The sequence below is a fragment of the Rhipicephalus microplus genome, chromosome 3 (genome assembly GCF_043290135.1).
Source record: "Rhipicephalus microplus isolate Deutch F79 chromosome 3, USDA_Rmic, whole genome shotgun sequence".
Classification (NCBI taxonomy): domain Eukaryota; kingdom Metazoa; phylum Arthropoda; class Arachnida; order Ixodida; family Ixodidae; genus Rhipicephalus; species Rhipicephalus microplus.
Window position 1 is genome coordinate 225,244,876 of NC_134702.1, and position 16,907 is coordinate 225,261,782.

Consider the following 16,907-nt stretch of genomic DNA (forward strand, 5'->3'; position numbering starts at 1 on the left):
GAGCTGCCCCGTATTTCATTGTGGGCATTGAAGTTTCCACAAATGATGTGTGAAAAAGGTGTTCTTGAAAATAAATTTTCGAGTCTTGAAGCATCGGCAGGGTTGCCTGGTTCCAGGAATACTCCAATGAGTGTGTATTCTTGTTTACTGATTGTTGTGATGGCGCATGAATACTCATTGTTGTTGTGAGGTTGGATGCCGATCTCGGAGGCCGGAATGTCTTTGCGAAAGCCTATGAGTGATCTGCTGATATGGCCAAGGCATTTTGAACGATGACAATAATAACCGTTCATTCTGAAATATGGCCCGACTCGTAATTGAGAGATGACGATGAAGGGAATTTGTACGCTCGCACCAGCTGTCGGAAATCTGAAAGCTTTGAGTGAAGCACGCGAGCGATCCACTGGAAAATGGTGCATGTGCTAAATATTTTATGTATTGTGAGTTCAGGTGGCGATGTCGCTGGGGAAGCCATGATGGCTACTCGAATTAAATGCGCTCCTGTGGTGCGTAGGACGTCGACACCAAGGGCTTCATTGTAAGGATTGCTTCTACCTCCGGAAAACTTCCTGATGAGGGATTTGCGCGGACAAGGACAAAGGAGTCGTTCCTTGTTAATCGTTTCCAGTTCGTAACAGCTAATGAAAATGGCTTGCCAGGCAACATCGTTCAGTTCGGAGTGCCCCACGGTTTAGTCCTGGGGCCTCTTTTATTCCGTATCTACATTAATGACCTTACTTTAGTATTTACTTCTAATATACGTTTTTTTTGATGATAGCGTAAATTTTAGAATAATAACTTCACCATAAGATATCTCTACTCTTCAATCCCATTTAAATAACGTTTTAAATTGGTGTCATCTGTGGCAAATGGAGCTTGTCATTAAAAAGTTTAAATTTATGAGAATATCTATATCGAACAGTAACCCGCCCATAAACCATTTGATTAACATTTCATTAGAAAGAACGAATGCATATAGATAGTTGGGTGTGCATAGAACATCCAACTAAACATGAAATACACATATCGAATACATAACCAATCAAGCCAATCGTTTGTTGGGTTATTTGAGCCGTAACCTTTCTCGCACTCCATCATCATCAAAGGTACAACGTTATGAAACATTGGTAAAGCGAAAACAAGAGTATGCTTCAACTATATGGGACCATTATCACCACAATCTTATTCAATCTATTGAACTAATCCAAAGCAACTTTTCATGATTTATTCTATGGGACTAAAACTAAACATCCAGCGCAACAATGAAATCACATCTGCATCTCAAATCACTAGCTTCAAGACGTAAGGTCTCTCGCTTATCAGTCTTTCATAGGTTGTATCACTATCCCACATTACATCCGCAATTCATGTCAAGACCATATTACTTATCTCACCACACGGATCATCAACACAAAGTAAGAATCTGTGTGTGTAACACCACTTGTTTTTGTGCCCGAGTGTAGATTATGCAATCTCAATAGCTGCATTTGTGCCCGAGTGTAAGATTATGCACTCTCACTAATCGTTATGGGGTGATGTGGATGGTTATGAAACGGTCTCACTGCAATGCATCGGAGTGGAATGTTATCAAAGCTCATGGGTGAAAATATAGTGATTCAGCTTACACCAATGCACCCCGTATACGTTCTTCACTGCATGAAGACAGCCGGTACTGCCTTTCACCTCCGTCAATATAGCTCATGAGGTATCCGAGCTTCCAGGGACACTTCGGAGTCTCGTCGTGTGGAGCTCCCATTCTGCAAAATGAGAACTCGTATTACTTTCTTTCACATAATAAGTGCTGGTGCCAACTCTCCTTATGGGGATGATCAGACTTACATATGTGCCAACTCGTGAGCCATCGTTCGCACTCCGGAGTAGGAAGTGGCTGTGTCTTCACCTTGACCGACACGACCGCTGCGACACACTTGGCCGAGAAATGCAAGCCCTGCAGGTAATCATTTTAGCTACCCAATTTATTTTCTTGTTACATTTCGCTAGGCACAAAATTTCAAACATACACTGTTCAAAACAATACACTGCCACAGTCGCATTGATGCATTTCCAACGTGAGTTTCTTGAAGTTCTTACAGGATATAAGTCCGCCAAAATTTCACTGCCTATTTTTCGGGTAAAATATAATTTTAGTTCGAGAAAAGGGTAAAATTTTTTGAAATGCTGTGTTCAAAAAGATATCTGAAAAATAAACTGAAGAGCAAGTAATCGATCGCTCTTTTGCGCCCTGTCCGTCACACTTGCTTGTTACTGATTACTAGATCTGCAACCAAGTTACCTATATGGGCCTCATGTTTGTCGCGGTAGAATCGTCCTCGTAGTGTCAAGTTGCGTTAGCTAAACGATTATTTGTCTTTGTCTCCCTTGAAGGTCCGCCACTCAGAGGTACTCCAACGTCACTGCCGCCATGGCGACTGATCAAGGCTGACGGAGTTCTGTGCGTGCATTGCTCGTGCATAGCTGGCCCTGGCAAGGCGTGCTCACGCGTTTGAGCAGTGAGCCAACAAGCTCGGTGGTACGACGCCACCTCGTGCAGGTCTTCGCGACGAATTCAGCTCAGCTATAGAGCTCTGCGCCTTTGATCCAGATCTGTTGTATTCGCACACTGTCCTAGTTTAAGTTAGGCAGGATATAGAACTCTTCCCATTGAAAACTATAGTCATTAGGCGCGTTAATAATGTGGTCAGAAGAACTATCAACCACAATGTTGAGCATAGTTCATTTGAGGCAACGTGATGAGTAACAACGCGCAGCTAACCAGTCATTTATACAAGTCCGAACCGTACGCAGTAGCAAAGAAGATTTTGAACGCCGCGGTAATGTATGAACAACAGACGTGGACAAGGAAGGCCAAGGAACACCACACAACACTTGTCACATAAAAACAGTGGCAAGCATCGGTCTCTGTTGCATGAACACATACAAATGGCGTCCAGCCCACCACACCACAGCGCAATATGGATGATGAGTTTCAGTGAATACTCAGTACAAGCTTCCAAAGCATTTCTGGAAAACACAACTCATGTCCTCGACAAGAACATCTGTGAGGAACGTGTAACACACTTTTGATAGTTTCCGAGCTCTCCCAATGCTTTCCTTCGCTTTATTCCGACATCGGGGAAACAAAAAAGGTGTTTCACGAAGCAAATTTAAGGCTTTGCGGTGAACCGTTGACCGCCATTGTCACTTTCTTCCATATAGTTGGTAATAACAAATAACATGTGACTAGGGACATAGTCACCATGGAGCTGCACCGTGTGTATTGAGCTAGACCTCCCAGGCCTGTGTTGACCACTTCTACTTATGGTACATTGTTGGGTGCTATATCAACGGTCGGAAAGCAAACCTTCCCGCACACTATCAGCGTTATCGTCGGTTCTAGTTCTTGGGTGTCCAAAACGGTGCTCGACAACGACCTTCTTCCGGCCCTCCTTGAATGCAATAAGCGACCTCCCGGATTCGCACATTGTATTAAAATTTGAATTTGAATTCGAGTTTGAATCTATTCAACCACGTGACAAGTACACGAGCATACACTGTATACGCGGTTTGGTGCGAAGAAAAAAAAGCTGCATTTTCACAGCTTGACTGGCCCCTTCACCCAGAAAAAATTGCAGCAGTAATTGCAGACTTCCTGCAGCGTTTTGAATCTTTCCGTTGCGTTCGTTTGAAGCTTCGCGTGAAACTTTACCTCGTATCGGTTGAAAGTGAATGATTCATATCCCACTGGGTGAAAAAGTAAAAAAAAAAGAGCTTTCACGCACAGGCATGTCTTTCCGCTAACACTCGTCGGAGTAAACTGTTGACCGATTGTGTCGGAAGGGCAGACTTTGCACAACAGGGTTCTTGCATTATATATATATATATATATATATATATATATATATATATATATATATATATATATATATATATATATATACGTAAGGGAAAGAAATGTGTACTAAGAGCTCAATTTCGCTCTCTTGACATTATATAATCAGATCTAGCAGACAACTATCCCTACGAAAGTATAGGGGTATTTATTAGACCGAATTGTTGTAATTGTTGTGTAAATGTGAAGAAAAAAAAGTGGGTGAAAAGATAACTTGCCGCGGGCAGGAACCAAACCTGCGATTTTCGAATAACGCGTTACTCGTCAGAGGTCGCAGGTTCGGTTTCAATCCTCGGCAAGTTATTTTCAAACCAACTTTTATTTCTTCACATTTACATTACAATTCGGTCTAATAGCTTCCCCTATACGTTACGTTCTTTCGCATTTTTGTCTGCTATATATATATATATATATATATATATATATATATATATATATATATATATATATAGATAGATAGGCAGGCGTGGTGGTTGAGTGGCCGTAGCGTTGCATATAGTCCAGTAGATCCTCCGTGAGCGGTCACAACGTGGTTTATTTTGACGTTTCAGCCTTGAGTCTGGCCTTCATCAGGATTAAAGGTACAGTTTGTTGGTGCTCAGCTTTATACAATCTCAAATCAGAGGGAAAGGAAAGAAAAAAAAGACAGAAAAAAGAAAAAAAAGAAAAGAAAAACAGAGAAAAAGAATATAAGGCTGACTCCCCTCGGACGCCCCTTTGCACTCTTCCTTCCACTTCCCCGTTCATCTCTCTGCCCTTTTTGCCCTTCACCTTTCTGATGTCAGCGGTCTGTGTATGCTTCCTTTCACTAACGCATTCTTCCCGACCAGGTGGCGCCTCCTGGCACTGGCGGTTCGGTGTGGGGCAAAAAAGAGCTTTCTTAGGAAGTTCTAAGCCTCTAACTACTTGGAGCCCCGTCAACCTTTCGTCGTAGAAAGAGGTGTGCCGCGTATTGTGGCATAGGCTGGTAAGCGGGCATTTTAGGAAGTTTTAAGCCTTTAACTACTTGGCGCCCCGTCAACATGTCGTCGTAGAAAGAGGGGTGCCGCGTATTGTGGCAGAGGCTGGTAAGCGGGCGCACTGCGAATTCCTTGCCCGCTTCTGGGTTACGCGTGCAGCGGCGGCCTCCCGGCTGTGTACAGGGTTGCTGTTGGGCATGTCATTCATGGCACAATTGATTGGGTAGTAAAATAAAACAGAAAACAGACGACAGCTGCACTTAGGAAGAGTAGTTACACCTGGAATTGTTTTGATTTGTCCAGTGCACTTCGCAGCTGCAGTGCCGTGAACTCAGTTACTATTTTCATTATTGCCGTTATTGTTTTCTAATGCTTTAATTGCTGCAAGTGTACCAGGATTCTCATCTATTTCTATATCGAGGGTGTTAAATCGGTGGTTAAGGTATGACTTTCGTTGTTCGCGTTCTCGATTTGATTTATATCCTGTCTCTAATAGCGTTACTGATAGTTTGTCAAATGCATAGTCGGGAAGATTGAGATTTTTTGATAGAGGTCGGCTTGGGGCTGATTTCGCATGTGCTCTGTGATTATAGAAGCGAATCCTAAATGGTGTTTCTGTTTGTCCGATGTACTGCATACCACACACGCTGCATTCGAGTAGGTATACCCCATGAGAGGAATCGCATGTTAGGTTTCCTCGTATGTTAATCAAAAACTTGGATTGTGTGCTGGTTGCTTTGTGTGTTTCTCGCATCTCCTTACATACAAGACATCGTGGCTTTAAACAAGGTCGGCATGAGTTAGTGGGGGGTGATTTGTTAATTTGAGAGTGGACAAGTGTGTCTTTGAGGTTACGTGGTCATCGGTAAACGACGCCTGGAGCGGATGGGAATGCGCGTTTCAGACGTTCACATTGTTCCAGAATGTTGTAATGTCGTTTGAGGTTTTTGTTTACATTGGGGAAGTTTGCGCTGTGTGTCAAGCAGAGGTTTGTTCTTTGTGCCTCTTCTTGTGGTGGTCGCTTCATAAGTAAGTCTTTACGCTTCAGTTTTCTCGGTTTTTGAACATCGTCATTATTTACATGTGGGGGGTATTTTCGTTTCTCGAGCTACAAAGATGTAGTACACGAATACCACAAACAGAAAGGAAACCGAGAAAACTTGACAAAATCTGAAAAAATACGTATGAGAAATTTGGCATCTAGGACAGACATAACAATAAAACCCGCTGACAAAAGAGGAGCAATTGTAGTCCTTAATACAACCAACTATTTACAAGAAGCATACCGACAACTAGACGACTCAAGATTTTACGAACGCCTCCCAGGTGATTCGACAGACGAATACAAACGTATCGTATTAACAGAACTAAAGAAACTGTTGGATGCAGAAAAGATAACCAACACTGACCAAAAACTGATGCGAGCAGCATACCCTTGTCCAGGCTGCTTCTACATCCTCCCAAAAATTAATAAACCCGGTAACCCAGGTCGACCAATCATATCAGGCTTCGGTACAATAACTGAACCCATATCAGGGTACGTAGACAAACTAATAAGCCACATTCCATGCACTCTTGCGTCGTACATAAAAGACACCACACATTTTCTTTGAGACATTGCAGGTCTGTGTGTGCCGAAAAACTCGTACTTGGTTACTCTTGATGTCTATTCATTGTATCCAAATATTGCTCACGATCACGGCATAGCTATATTACAAAACATGTCCACAAACCATAGACAATCTAACACCCCAGATTTCTCGGCCATCGACACTTTGATGAGGATGGTCCTCGAAATAAATTCATTCGAGTTTAATCAAGAGTATTTTCGACAAATCTGCGGGACCGCTATGGGCACCCAAATGGCACCTAATTATGCCAACATATTTATGGGTAAGCTAGAATGTAAATTTCTTTCACAAAGTCCTTGATACCAATGATATGCAGAAGATACATAGACGAAATCTTTCTTATTTGGACCCACAGTGAGGACGAACTTCTCAGCTTTATCGTCACTTATAATGCTGTACATCCGAACAAACACTTCACACACACATACTCGCAAGTAACCGTAAACTTTCTTGATGTTACCATAACGATAGACGTAGAAAAGCTCTCTACAACCCTATATCGCAAACCAACGGATCGACAACAATACCTCCATTACCAAAGCGATCACCCACGCCACTGTAAAAACAGTATTCCATACAGCCAGGCTCGCCGGTTCAAGCGAAGCTGCTCTAGAGACGCTCACTTTGGCACGAGCTCACAGAGGCTAAAACTTATGCTCGGAAACAAAAATACCCCCAACATGTAAATAATGATGCTGTTCAAAAAGCACGAAAACTAAAGCGTGAAGACTTACTTATGAAGCGACCACCGCAAGAAGACCCACAACGAACAAACCTCTGCTTGACACAGCAAAAACTTCCCCAATCTAAACAAAATCCTTAAACGGCATTACAACATTCTGGAACAAAGTGAACGTCTGAAACGCGCATTCCCATCCGCTCCAGGCGTCGTTTACCGACGACCACGTAACCTCAAAGACACACTTGTCCACTCTCAAATTAACACATCACCCCCCAATAATTCATGCCGACCTTGTTCAATAATTCATGCCGACCCCGGGCGCCTGCCGGCACCAGCGGCGTCAGCGGCGGCCGCCTCCAAAAAGCGGATGGGACAAGCGAGTGACAGCGCTAGTGAAGACACTCATGCTTACTATCTCAGCAGTGAGGACTTTTCAGATGACGGGTTCCAACCTGTGCTGAGCCGCAAAGCGAAGAGGAGGAACATGAGGACATCCTCACCATCAACTATTCAAACTGTAAGTGAAGCGCCACAATCGAACACTTATACCATCCTGTTTCTGCCTGCACTTCCTACCGTCAGCATGAAACGCCTTAACAGACAGTCTGTGTCGAGGTCTCTGGAAACGCTTGTGCCAAATGAGATCACGGACATAAGAGTGAACGCCAGAAAGAATATACTGGCTGTTGACGTTTTGCGCGCAAGTGCGTTGGGCGTTCTGCGCAGTGTAACTGACTTGGACAGCAACAAGGTGCGCTCTCATATTTCCTTGGGACGTGATGTAGTAGCCGGCGTGATCTACGATATGGATGTGGCTATTTCCAATAATGACTTACAATTTTTTGTCAAGTCAACAACTGATACTCCAATTGTTGATGTCACCCGGCTAGGCAAGTCTCGCTGTGTGAATATTGCGTTTAAGAGCACACCACTCCCCCCTTATGTGAAGGTGGGGTACTTCAGACATGCTGTGCGGCCTTTCATTCCAAAGCCTTTCCAGTGCCGTAAATGCATGAAACTTGGACATGTGAGCAGCGTCTGCGAGAATTCGGTGGTATGCCACCGCTGGGCCGAGCCCCATGAAGCGGATAAGTGCGTCGCAACTCTCAAGAAATGCTCCAACTGCAATGGATCCCATGAAGCCACATCGAAGGATTGCCTGCGGATTCAGAAGGAAATTGCCATCGTGAAGGAGATGGTGCGCGATCACTCATCTCATCGAGAAGCTGCAGCTAAAGTCAGAAGGCGTCGTTCACGTAGACATCGGTCTTCAAGGACGCCCGCTACCTCCTCGACACGTTTGCCAGATCCCTCATCAGTACCGCCTCCTTTGCCTCCCAGACCACATGCTGTGGGAAAGGCTGTAAAGGGCAAAGCCAGTGAGCATACCCTAACTGCGACAGAGTGGCCTGCACTTCAAAGGGAAGCAGCATCAAGCGAACCGACGGAGTTTCATGACGGCCGGTCCGCGATCCCGGTTCGAGATCTTTCCAACCAAGACAGGCAAGTGACTGCAATAGTGCAATCATTATTTGCCACGATTCGCACGCTACTGAGCAGCATACAATCTCCGTCTGCTAAGAGTGCAATGAAAATACTGGATGCACTGAATCCAGTTCTTGCTAACGTCGTATAAGCAAAATGGCTCAACAAAATCTCATCTTCCGCACTGAAGTTAAAAGTGCGTCGATTTTTCAGTGGAATGCCAGAGGCATGAAGTCCCATATCTCGGACTTTCGCCAATTTGTTTGGGCCAATCAATTCCCTATACTTGTTATATGTGAACCAAACGTATCAACGCCTTATAGATTGCCCCGTTATGAAGCATTTTCTTCAGCCGCTTGCGAAGAACGAAGCAAAGTAATTGTTTACATTCGCACAGACTTGACTTATCTTTCGCACCCAATAAGTTCAAATGACGACAATCAGTACGTGTGTCTTCGCGTAACGAAGAATGCAGTTTCTTTCACGCTTATTGGTGGATATATATCTCCGTCATCGCGATTTCACTGCGACAGATTAAAGATATCCTAATGAAAACCGATGGGCCTTGGGTCATCACCGGTGGCTTCAATGCCCATCACATGCTTTGGGGGAGCACTAGGATGAATGCCACGGGCCGGAACATTGTTACATTCGCTTCCGACTATGACCTTTCCATCATGAACGATGATACCTCAACATATCTGCGGGGTCTCACGTATGGCAGTTGCCTTGACCTGACGTTGGTGTCACGGTGCTTCTCTCACAAAGTTAAATGGTTTTGCGATATTGAGACTCATGGGACAGGTCACATACCCACCTACGTGACAATCGATCGTATCATAAAAAATTTCTCTTCCGGTGTTGTAATTAGCACTGACTGGTTTACATCACGTGTTGAGGACGCTTGCCAAGAAGACCTCGCCTGCAGTCTGGAAAATACCATAGCGGAAGCTATGCAAGCGTCCAAATGTAAATTACAATTTTCATCTAAAATAACACAGTTTGACATCTAACTGGAAAGATTACGAGATATACGAAGGCGTGCTGAATGATGATACAGACGCACAAGATCAATTTACGATCTGTGGGAAGCAACACGGCTCCAGAAAAAGATTCAACGACGCATTTACAAGCTGGAGAGCGAACGCTGGAAAGCATTCTGCGAATCTCTAGACCCTCATAAACCGCTGTCATATATCTGGAGAACAGTTCGTGGTCTTCGCTCCTCTACGCAACAACGGCAGACTTTTAAAGCTTTGGCACTCCATCATGAAAAAACAGAACTCGAGGTGGCTGAAGAATTTTGCACGAGAGTTGCCGGGAATATTATGAACGAGAGCATCGACGCCGTGATCGTTCCTGAAACGCGATTACCAGAAATGGACATTCCATTCAACATGGAAGAACTGGAAGGTGCGTTAGTCGCTTCTAAGCGCAAGTCATCGCAAGGTCCTGATGGTATTACTTATAGTGCGTTGGCACACCTTGGACAAAAAGCCAGAAAACAACTTTTAACATGCTTTAACAACTCTTGGCTCATTGGCAGTGTTCCCCGAGAATGGAAAAGAAGTCGATTAATACCACTTTTGTAATCGGGAAAATCACCATTGGACTTGACAGCGTATCGCCCTATTGCCCTCGCAAGCTGCCTCGGAAAAGTGGTGGAAAGAATGGTTCTATTTCATCTCGAGTGGTACTTGGAACAATACATTTAATACCCTTCTTGCATGGCAGGCTTTCGTCGGGGCCACTCCTCCATCGACTGTGTACTTGACTTATCGACATTTGTTCAGCAAGAAAAAAGTCGCAAGCGCATATCAGTGGCACTGTTTCTTGACGTGAAGGGGTCATATGATAATGTAGCTCACGATACCATCCTCACTTCTCACGCAGCAATGGGCATTGGCGGACGAATGTTTCAATGGATAAAAGATTATATAACTAGCAGGGGTTTCTTTGTGCAAACATATGAGGGTACAACTTCTGAACATTACACCTACTGCGGAGTACCTCAGGAAGGTGTTTTAAGCCCCACATTGTTCAATGTTGCCCTCATTGGTCTGGTGAAGGTTCTCCAAAGTCGGTGTGCCTATCCATATACGCCGATGATATTTGCCTCTGGAGGGCTGCAGTTACTCGCCCTCAGGTGCGTGCACGAATACAGCGGGCAGCAACCCTCACAACAGCCTACCTTCAGAAACAAGGCCTAACTATATCAACTGTGAAGTGCGCGTTGATGGCGGTTACACGCAAACCAATGACGCCATACCCTGTTTACATCAATGGGCAGAGTGTCAAATATGCACGGACGCATCGTTTCCTGGGCATAATAGTCGACGGAAGTCTTTCGTGGAGCCCGCATTGTGCGTACTTGAAGAAGAGACTGCTATCTATTGTGCATATAATGAAATTCATGTGCGGGAAAGCATGGGGAACTTCTGTGGCCTCCATGCTACAGCTGTACATGGCCCTATTTCTGGGTCTATTGCACTACAGCTTGCCGGTACTGACTAACACTTGCAAATACAATACTCATTTATTGGAGAGTTTGCAGAGTCAGGCACTGCATATCTGCCTAGGACTGCCCCGATGCGCTTCTACTTATGCCACAATCATGCTTTCCAAAGACCATCCGGTCAGGACTTATAGAGTTGTGGATTGCCTCAGAGCCCACATTCGACTTCGACATGCTAGCCGTGTCCCCGACCACCAATTGGCCCTTCTACCCTCCAGAAGACGACGTGCTACGTTTTCAGAAGTCATAGCCAAGCACCTAAACAGCATTCCATCAGGATATACGCCAGCTACGAGAATGGCATGTCCTTTGTGGTGCCTCGACCAGCCGCAAGTACGTCTAGAATTTCCGGGTATTAAAAAGAAAAGCAATCACTCCAGAGTAGCATTGAAGAAAGCAACACAGCTATTATTACATGAGTTGTACTTGGACCGAACGCAGATATACACTGATGGGTCCGTCTCGTTCAGCAGCTCATCAGGTGCCGCTGTAATTCCGGCTGCAGCAATGACAATCAAATTTAAGTTGTCGCATATGACTACATCTTCGGCATCAGAGCTTGCTGCTATAAGAGCTACTTTACAATATCTCGTTCAAGAACGTCCAGGACAATGGGTCATATTCTGTGATTCGAAAGCAGCGCTGCAGATTTTGCAGTCTGCCATGCGTAGCAGGTGTCATGAACAATTGGTACAAGAAATAAGACATTGCCATCATGAATCTCTAGCACGAGGGCATGATATTATATATCAATGGTTGCCTGGACATATCGGTATTACCGGAAATCAATTAGGTGATGATGCAGCCCGCTCAGCCCATGAAGGAGCCTGTGTAGTCCCGATTTCTCTATCAAGGAATGATGCAGCAAGACAACTTTACCTGCTGGCTCGAGATCTCACACGCACGTTCTGGTCGTCTACCAGCTTCCAAAGATGTCAATTTTATGAACTAGATCCTTCGCTCAAGATAAGGCTACCATCACAACTTTCTCGCTCCGATGCGACACTGTTATGCCGCCTTTGGTTGGGTGTTGCATTCACACAGGTGTACTCTTTTCGCATTGGTATGGCAGAAACTCCTACATGAGACTACTGCGGAGCTGAAGAGACCATCGAACACGTCCTGTGCAGCTGCGCTTGCTATGACACACAGCGATACCAGCTCCGGATGGTTTTGAATCAACTTGACCCCGGATCATTTTGTGTGCAGAAGATACTAGGACCTTGGGCATCTGCCTCAGTTGCACAGAAAGCGACTAAAGCACTGCTACTTTACTTAAATTCAACAAACCTTAGCGACCGCCTGTAGACTATGTGTGCTCCCCGAATGTGCTCATGATTGTGTGTACCTTCTCATCTATCTGCAACCTCTTTTCTCCCCTTCATCCCTTCCCCAGTGCAGGGTAGCAAACCGGATGTGCGTCTCGTTAACCTCTCTGCCTTTCCTTGCACCTTTCGCTCTCTCTCTCTCTCTCTCTCTCTCTTGTTTTAAGCCACGATGTCTTGTATGTAAAGGCGATGCGAGAAACACACAAAGCAACCAGCACACAATCCAAGTTTTCGGTTAACATACGAGGAAACCTAACATGCAATTCCTGTAATGTGGTATACCTACTCGAATGCAACGTGTGTGGTATGCAGTAATTTGGACAAACAGAAACACCATTCAGGATTCGCTTCAATAATCACAGAGCCCATGCGAAATCAGCCCCAAGTCTACCTCTATCAAAATATCTCAATCTTCCCGACCATGCATTCGACAAAAATATCAGTAACGCTCTTAGAAACGGGAATAAATAAATCGAGAACGTGAACAACGAGAGTCATACCTTATCCGCTGATTTAACACCCTTGATAGAGGAATAAATGAGAATCCTGGTACACTTGCAGCAACTAAAGCATTAGAAAACAATAACGGCAATAATGAAAATAGTAACTGAGTTTATGGCACTGCAGCTGCGAAGGGCACTGGACAACTCAAAACAATTCCAAGTGTAACTACTCTTCCTAAGTGCAGCTGTCGTCTGTTTTCTGTTTTATTTTACTACCCAATCAATTTTCCCATGCAAGACATGCCCAACAGCAACCCTGTACACAGCCGGGAGGCCCCCACTGCAAGCTTAATCCAGAAGCGGGCAAAGAATTTCCATTGCGCCCGCTTACCAGCCTCTGCCGCAATACGCGGCACCCCTCTTTCTACGACGAAATGTTAACGGGGCTCCGAATAGTTCAAGGCTTAGAACTTTCTAAGAAAGCTCCTTTTGCCCCACACCGAACTGCCAGTGCCAGGAGGCGCTGCCTGGTCGGGAAGATTGCGTTAGTGAAAGGAAGCATACACAGACCGCTGACATCAGAAAGGTGAAGGGGAGAAAGGGGAGAGTTATGAACGGGGAAGTAGAAGGAAGAGTGAAAGGGGGCGTCCAAGGGGAGTCAACCTTATGTTCTTTTTCTCTGTTTTCTTTTCTTTTCTTTTTTTTCTTTTTTTGCTGTCTTTTTCTTCTTTCCTTTCCTTCTGATTTGAGATTGTATAAAGCTGAGCACCAAGAAACTGTACCTTTAATCCTGATGAAGGCCAGACTGTAGGCCGAAACGTCGAAATAAACCACGTTATGACCGCTCATGAAGGATCTACTGGAATATATATATATATATATATATATATATATATATATATATATATATATATATATATAGCAGAGAACAATGCGAAAGAACGTAACGTATAGGGGAAGCTATTAGACCGAATTGTAATGTAAATGTGAAGAAGTAAAAGTCCTCTATAAATCTGCTGCTTTATAGATGACCCGGCGCTCAGGCTCTGGCATGCCCACATCCAGCCATCACCAGCTTTCTGGGACCTACCAGTGTTTCGTGGCTGTTGAGACTACGGGTCCCGCGGGTCTCAGTTTGGTAGCGGGCACCCGTCCCAGGAGCCATCGTTGAACAAGTCAGATGAGGCGCTCGTAAAAGCGACAATTTAATTACATGGTTAATAACTGATAAGGCGAACGAGAAGTGAAGAACTGTACATGAGAACTGTTGAACTCTAGAACTTCAAATATGCAAAAGTCTTTCGCTTATATAGCGCCACGTTGCCAACCCTGGGTGCATTGTCCGCGGCTCCCGCCAATAAGGTGCTCCATGGGCTAGGTGCTGCACCCACGAAGGAGGGGAAAGACACCACACAATGCATGTGGAGAGGTCATAGTCTAAACGATGCCCAAATAAGGTCACAAACGCACTGCACCGACGTTTTCGCACACGTCACAAAGATTCGCGCACGTCCGATGCTCTTGGTTTTCAAGATTCTTCTGGTAGCTGGGTGAGGTTCGAAAAAGCGGCTGCCAGTACACGTGTCAAACTTGCCGGACTGTTTGGGTAGGACAATGTAGTGGTGGGCCAGCATATCGTCAAAATATGCCACCCCATTCAGCCGATCCTCTGAAGAAAGGGGGGGAAGGAGAAGTAGTCAACTAATCTCTCGTCGCCGAGGCGAGCTACTGCAAGGGCTGCAGCAGATGGGGCATTATCCTTTTCTTCACCCCCACATTCAATTCCTGGTTGTTTGCTTGCAGCTGTAGCTTAGCTACACATATTCCAAGGCTCCGCTTGTCCTCGCAAGATGCAGCCAGAACCAATTTGGCTTTAGCTTCCAGCCTGAACTGCAAATACCATGCTGGTTCCGAGATTTCAAGATCCTCGGTGACCTCGAAAATGGCCCAGCTGCCTCCTCGTCTGCGTCGAAAGCCTTGAGCGCAGCAAACACCATGGCCTTTCTTGAGTCGAGCTCACAATGGCCTCTCTTGGCTCGTGCGTTTTCTTTGCGCGAAACAGTCCCGAACCCATCGTTCAAGTTTTGCCGAGAGGAATAACCCGTCTTGACAGCACACCCTTGCTTGGAATGCGTCGAAATATTTTCGTCCCTTTCACAAAGGCCGAAAAACTTCAATAATGATGACGGTTGTAATATGGCTTTTAAGACAACGTCTTCGGATCAATTGAGGCTGTCAGGTCGGTGAGCACCATGAAAGCCTGACAGGAAGAACGGAAATGGTTAATATCTATCGATCGCCGTCGTGGTGCAGCAAAAACATGGCACAACCACGAAGGTGTGCGACAACGGTCCTGGTCCGAGGGGTGCGCAAGCTAAACAAGAGTCTTTCGACCACGTTTCGACCCTTGTGATCACTTTCCTCCAGACCGAAGCATTCACGCGAGCTGCCAATACACAACTACGATGGCACAACTCAGCTGTCCACGAACCTGTCTTCCGTTTAAAATAGAGCTCTCGTGGTGCATCACCTCGATTGCCCGCTGGTGCCTTCAAGCTCTAAAACGAATAGCTTCTGTGGCTGGTCTACCGAAGACTAAAAAGCTTGGGCTGCACTCGGCTGCTCTTTTTCGTTTCTCCACCTGTCTCCGACGCTGTAACAACACTAACGGAGGCTGAGACCACTACTCATGCAACGCTGAGGGAGGAGCGGGCCTCAGATTCGCTGTCGCAGGCATGCACGCAGATGCCAGCTTTCCTTGTGCCTGACACGCCACCGGAATTGGGAGAGCATGCTACAACTACATATTAACTCGCGGATCAACTGGGGCCATGGGAGTCACGGCAGTCATTGACCGAGTATGCGAACTCTCACTACGCCTTGGCCGATGTGCTGGAAGCAGATGAAGCCATCATCAGGTCCTCTGGCCACTCGGCGTATAGCTCGAGCGGCGATGACGGGCAGCTCGTTATGACTTCCTTCTTACCAGTTGAGTGCCTTGCGGTTCACACCTAGACTGCGTGCGTCAACCACGAATCGGACGCTGATCAGGCAGACGGCGAGCAGCTCTTACGAAACAGCGAGATAACATCTTTGTACAATCCTGGCGTCTGCAGCGCGTTGCGCAGCCATCCTAGCTTTAACCTGTCTCTGCACACAACGGTAAAGAACCACTAGGAAGCATCTTGCTTCCTCGCGATTGCGGAACAGGCAAGTGCGATGATGAGAGCGCAGACATTACTGCATGAAACCTGAAAATTCCTGTATCACAGCCTGCCCGGATAAGCAGGCGTACTTTGTTATGCAAGAATTTTTCTGCTCTCCTACTAGCCATGCGACCAACAGCACGCCATAGCCAATGACGTGCACCTAAGGCATCACAGCCCAAATTTTAAAGCAAGACGCATAGTGGTCAGAACCGGCCTCAAGAGACATTTTAGAGGTTCATAATGCTCGGCCACACGGACAAATGCACGTCTAACGTACAGGAGGAAAAATTTGTTTTTTTAGAATGTAGAGACCACTAAGGCAGCTTCTTATCTATTTCGCAGCTTGGCGAGTGTGATGTGGATGAAGCGGGGCTCGGCACGGGCGCTTACTTGGTTTGCATGTAGAAGAAAAAGACGAGATAGAATAAGAACAGCCGGCCCGCAGCAAGGGAGCTGTCTCGATCAATAATCATAAGGCTTAAGGTAACTGAAATTACAATCAAGCAGGCTGTGCAAAGAGACAGAAGCCTAATTTCTGCGAAGACAATTTTGTAAATAGGAAAAATTCAATATGAACAATAAAGAACACAGATATAAGTGGCATCACCAAGAATATCGGACAAGAGCAATAAGAAAGAAGGGAGGGAGCTTAACCAAGCACATGCCCGTTTTGCTACCCTACACTGGGGGAATCGGAACGGGGCAGGAACACGAGAGATAGAGAGAGGGGGAAGGGAAGAAAAATAGAGAGGAAAAGATTGTCAGT

General features: G+C 45.5%; 1 protein-coding gene across 5 annotated transcripts in view; it reads right to left on the minus strand.

Annotated features, from left to right (window-relative positions):
* The window catches only part of LOC142804141 (venom metalloproteinase antarease TserMP_A-like), a 151,790-nt gene that overhangs the window by 56,557 nt on the left and 78,326 nt on the right, over positions 1 to 16,907 (minus strand). For all 5 annotated transcript variants that reach the window (XM_075890744.1, XM_075890742.1, XM_075890743.1 and 2 more), the window contains 2 exons: positions 1,840 to 1,948; positions 1,626 to 1,757 (listed from right to left, as the gene is read on the minus strand). In XM_075890744.1, the coding sequence (XP_075746859.1) occupies positions 1,626 to 1,757; positions 1,840 to 1,948 (241 nt within the window). The remainder of the gene's footprint in view (positions 1 to 1,625; positions 1,758 to 1,839; positions 1,949 to 16,907) is intronic.